The 5,721-nt window shown below is 28.7% G+C and overlaps 1 protein-coding gene across 1 annotated transcript in view; it reads right to left on the bottom strand.

The window, feature by feature from the left end:
* Nucleotides 1–886: 886 nt before the first annotated feature.
* The window catches only part of LOC107726352 (sodium channel protein type 4 subunit alpha-like), a 41,593-nt gene continuing 36,758 nt past the window's right edge, over nt 887–5,721 (bottom strand). Inside the window, exons 7-8 of the mRNA XM_016535896.1 lie at nt 3,373–3,436; nt 887–971 (exon numbers count right to left, since the gene is read on the bottom strand). Coding sequence (XP_016391382.1) covers nt 887–971; nt 3,373–3,436 — 149 coding nt within the window. The remainder of the gene's footprint in view (nt 972–3,372; nt 3,437–5,721) is intronic.

Raw genomic sequence — 5,721 nt, 5'->3', positions numbered from 1 at the left:
ATTACTGGTGTTTAACCCTGTAAATACTCACATGAAATTATTGTCAAAAAACTATTTTTTTTTAATGGAACAGTTTATATAACCTAACCCAAAAATACTTAAAAAGTCACAATATACAAAAAAAAAATACTTAAATTTTTTTTATTATATTTCAGTTTTTTTATTAATAATTATTAATGTCATTTAACCCTGTAAAGCTTGATGATATAAAATAAAAGTTTGAAATAACTAAGTTTATTGAACATTTATATGAAATATTTTAAAAAATAAAAAAGACCCCAGTATTTGATGCATCAGGCTTTAGTCTGATACACTGAAAAAACTGATACTAAATTTTTTTTTTAAGGTAAGTGGTTGCAATCACTTTATTTTAGCTACATTTAAATAAGCAAATTTAGTTGACTAACTTTTAACATTTTTTTTTTTTAAATGTAGCTAAAATAAATTGTTTGCAAACACTTACCTTAAAAAAAATGTAGTATCATTTTTTTCAGTGTAGTCTGATATCGTGAGATCATGGAGGAAAAAGAGCTCAGTTTTATTCAGAGGCCCAAACTCAGCAAACATATGCAATTTGATGCAGATGCTAATATTTATAAGGCTAAAAATTGAGATGAAATTCTGATAGCTTGTAATGTAAGTCGGTGAGATCTTTATAACAGTGTAGCGGATACTTACAAAAAATGATCTAAATATCAGTCATCAATCTATATCTCCAATAACAGGTCTCAGTAAGATGAGATTGAAATGATCCAAACATATAATGCAATGCAATCCAGTGCTGATTGAGTCTAAAGTCTATCAGTCAGAGACAGAAGGCATGCAGTAGATTGTGTGGTTGATCATTTAGAGACTAAACTTCACCTGGTGATCTGTTAAGTAACCTCTAACTCTCAGAGCTCCTCAGCAGCAGCTCGTTTTCTCGTAAGAGACTGAAGATGTCATGACTCACTGAAGTGAGCTCCTGCGAGCTTATGTAAGCAGAGAAATGACCATCAGCACATACTGTACAAATCCCTCCTGAGCGGACGCGTAATGCCATACACTCATATAAACTCACATACACTCCTTCAGTTATGAACACACACACCGATGTTCCTCTGAGCTGCAGGATTTCACACCACAGACTGGATTATTATAATATTTGTTCAGTACTGTGTTTAGATTCTCATTTATGCATTTCAACTATTCTGTAAAAATGGTTTTTAGATGATTAGTGTGTTTTACAAGAAAATACGATTTTAGTTTTTCGCATTTAATTCAATGAATTTCTTTGTAATTATTGGTGATATTTACTAGCATTTTCTAAGTGAAAACTGCTGCAAAGTGAACCCTATGTACTTAAGTCATTATTCAATTCAAATTAAATGATTTATGTTTCTGTACATGAATCACAAGTGCTGATTATTCCCAAGAAAAACACGTTTTGTCTTCATAATCTTAAGTTATTAGAAATGCAAGTTATTATTTGTTATGGTTTTCTTATTATAATTATATAATTATTTTTCATTTCAAAAACAAAGTTTAAAGCAAATTTCCATTTCCACTGACGGTTAGTGTTATTTTAGTATTTTTATTATTTTATTTTGGTAATTATTAGATACTATTATAATTTTTATTAATATTTTAATTAGTTTTTATTTTATGTTGTCATTTTAATTTTAGTTAAAAAAAATTGTGTGCATTTGTCATTTTTATTAGTTTTTATTTTTTAATATGTCTGTATATTTTTTATTCATATTTATTTCAGTTTTAGTTATTTTAGTACATCAAGTTAAACTAAATGAAAATGAGAAATGTCGCCTTGGAAACTAGCTGAAATAAAATAATAGGGATGCACGATATATCGGCCACCATATCGGTATCGGCCGATAAATGCTAATTTTTTCTGTTATCGGTATCGGCAGCCTTTTGTGCAATTGTACGTTGTAATATTGTGTTTATTTGATGTATATCTGATTTATCTCATATAGATAATATGTATATATGTATCAATAACTGCGTTTGTAATCAGGCTCTCAAAAAGTATATAAAAATTTGGATATAGATTTATCGGGCAACATATCGGTTATCGGCTTTCAAAAATAAAGAATTATCGGTTATCGGTATCGGCCAGAATTTTCATATCGGTGCATCCCTATAAAATAAGTAAATTTTTTAATATTTTATTTTATTCTATCATTTATTTTATTTCACTTTATTTTTATTTTACTTTATTTTATCAGTTACATTTTTTTTTCAAGTAACAAGTATAACGTTTATGGTTTTTATACTTTTACTATAATAATCCTGTCGATGATATGAATCCATTCTGGTATTTAAATTTTTTTTTCAATAATTTTTTTTTTTTTTTATTTTTATTTATTTTTATTTTTTATTGACAGTCATGTTTACTGAAATCCATTAGTTTAAAGCAGGTTGCAGATGGCATTATCCATTATAATACTGATAATAAAATAAACTGATAAATAAATAGATTGTATTTTACTTGTCTAAATATGAAGAAAGACTCAGATACGTGGAGTTGACAGCAGTTCACACAGACACGTTCCTCTGGATTGGAGGGCTTGATTGGCGTCTGTCTGGTTGCTGTGTTAGTCAAGGCCGCTGACTCATACATGTACATGCAGCTCTGCTGAGTCAGACACTCACAGCTCTTACAGCAGCTGCTGCACAACGACCAAATCTAGCTTTAGTTTTACCTTTCATAACATGCATAGCTCCGCCCCTCACGTCTGATTGGATGAGTCACGTTTGAAGGTGAAATCCAGTAACGAACACACATTCTATTCATTATTTTTAGTCACAAATTCAAACCACAAATCCTTAGATCACCTTCAACATTCAAAACATTCAAAAACGCTTAATAATGTACAAAGACAGTCATATTAAAAGATCAAATTCAGTACACACCTCATTGAATATGCATACTATAAACAGACAAGCAGATGAGCCCAGAATATGATCGTACAAAAACAAACAAACGAATTTGCTACAAATTTGCCAAAATGTAAAATTTTACTTTACAATTTACAAATCGCAAAGAAAGTGTGTCGACTATCTTGCCTGGCAACTGTAAACAGCCTACAGCTAATGAATTACATTATGAAACCATTGTCAGTAAATGAATTATCATAAATAAAGGCCAATTTAGTCCCAAGGAGTATTGAAATAGTACACTTACAAGTATACTACTAGTACACTGATATTTGTATACTTGCTACATAAAGTATACTTAAATATATACTTGAACTTTACTTAAGTATACTTAATAAAATAAACTTGAAATATACTACTTTTTGGTAAGGGTAAGCAAAATACCAGAGTAAAATCACTGTACCACAAAGCAATCTCAAAGCGCATTAAACTCACCCAGCATCACTTGCATTCCCACATATTAAGGCGTCCTTGGCTCCTTCCACTTTGAAGAAATTATCTGCAAGAATGAAAAAAATATATATTATTTTTATATATTTTTAAAAATCGAATTTTTTGTTATTTTTTAATATTTCTATTTATCTTCATTTATTTCAGTGCTGTTTTAGTTTTAGTCATTTTTGTTTTATTTCAATTCTTAATGATCTCAATGTTTGGGTTGTTGAAAACTTCAAAACAAGAGCATCATAATTCCATAATTCTAATAATATGGAATTAATCATTCTAAATGATTAATTCTGAGAGAGTCAACAGTCGACATGCCTCAAAGGGTTCAAATGATCTTAAAAATAAGAAAATGCTGTAGCTTTTCCAGTGCTTTATTGCAAAATATTAAATTAATTACTGCTGTTGTTTACTGTGTTTTCATCCCAGATCAATTAGAGTGTTTTTTGCTAGGTTTTTGCTTGTATTTAAATAGAATCTCAATTAAGGTGCCAGCATTCACAGATAGATATTTACATAACATTTACCATTCAAATGTAATGCAAATTTCATGTTTAGCACTGCAGATCTGAAAAACCATGCTTATGTTTCAGAAAAATCCAGCTCTGCTTTAGAATCCCAGCTCACAGGGAACCTTCTCACAACTTTTACCAACGGTTTATATGGAAGTTATATAAATGTTAGGACAAAACATTATGGAATGTTCTTATAACCTTATAAATATTTGATATACGTTCTCATAATGTTGAAAAACATGTTCTGAGATCAACATTCTTGGAACATAAATATGATGTTATTTGTACTTGAAACTTCTAAGAAACTTTTTTGTAACGTTTAAATAGCATTCTAATCACAACAAGAAAACTGGTCATTTTAATGTTCTTAGAATGTCAAAAAATAAACGTTTAAATAACAATATATTTTGGGGAAAAATAAAATTAGTAGAAAGTTTATTAAACATTTTTGTAACCTTTAAATAACGTTGTAATCACTACAAGAAAACTGGATATAGTGTTTTTAAAATATCAAAAATAAACATTCAAATAACATTATTTTTTGGCGAAAAATAAAATCAGTGGAACATTTAAGAAACGTTTTTGTAACCTCTAATCATGACAAGAAAACTGGACATTTGAATGTTCTTAGAATATTAAAAATAAACATTTATATAACATTATATCACGACAAGAAAACTAGACATTTTAACTTTTCTCAGAATTAACATTCAAATAACATTATATTTTGGGTAAATTAAAATTAGAACGTTTAAGAAACGTTTTAGTAACCTTTAAATAACGTTATAATCACAACAAGAAAACTGGACGTTTTAATCTTTCTCAGAATATTACAAATAAACCTTCAAATAACATTATATTTTTGGGAAAAATAAAATTAGTAGAACGTTTAGGAAACATTTTAGTCACCTTTAAATATCATTTTTAATCATGACAAGAAAACTTGACATTGTAACATTCTTAGAATATTAAAAAATAATATTACATTTCAGGAAAAAGGTCAGTAGAATGTTAAAAGAAGCATTGTTGTAACCTTTCAATGACATTCTAATCACAAGTAAACTGGATATTTTAATGTTCTTAGAATATTAAAAATAAATGTTCAAATAATGTTATATTTCGGGTAAAATAAAATTAGTAGAATGTTTAAGAAACATTTTAGTCGCCTTTAAATAACGTAATTCCAACAAGGAAACTAGACATTTCAACATTTAAGAAACATTTCCACGTCATTTTTATAACTGAAATTTGTTACTTGAGATTTTACATTAGAATGTAATTTATATAAATATAAATATAAGTATTGTTACATTACATGAACATTTACATTTAGTCTTTCAGCAGATGCTTTAATCCAAAGCGACTTACAAATTAGGACAATAGAAGCAATCAAAATCAACAAAAGAGCAATGATATGCAAGTGTTATAACAAGTGTGTATATATATATATATATATACACTACACAACAAACATCTATATATACACACACACACACACACACATATATATATACATACTGTACATGTTTATAAAGCACCTTAAAGGAGATATATTATGCCCCTTTTTACAATATGTAATATAAGTCTCTGGTGTCCCCAGACTGTGTCTGTGAAGTTTCAGCTCAAAATACCCCACAGATCATTTATTATATCATTTTGAAAATGCCTATTTTGAGTTGATGCAGAAACATGCTGTATTCGTGCCTGTCTCTTTAAATGCAAATGAGCTGCTGCTCCCCGCCCCCTTTTCCAGAATAGAGCTGCACCATTACAGCTCGTACCTGCTAAAAAACATCTGTTTTGGTTCTGATTATCATGTTTATCG

The sequence above is a fragment of the Sinocyclocheilus rhinocerous genome, unplaced genomic scaffold (genome assembly GCF_001515625.1).
Source record: "Sinocyclocheilus rhinocerous isolate Xijiao unplaced genomic scaffold, SAMN03320098_v1.1 scaffold2742, whole genome shotgun sequence".
NCBI lineage: Eukaryota > Metazoa > Chordata > Actinopteri > Cypriniformes > Cyprinidae > Sinocyclocheilus > Sinocyclocheilus rhinocerous.
Note: the sequence above shows the minus strand (reverse complement) of the source record. Positions and strands in the feature narration are given on the sequence as shown.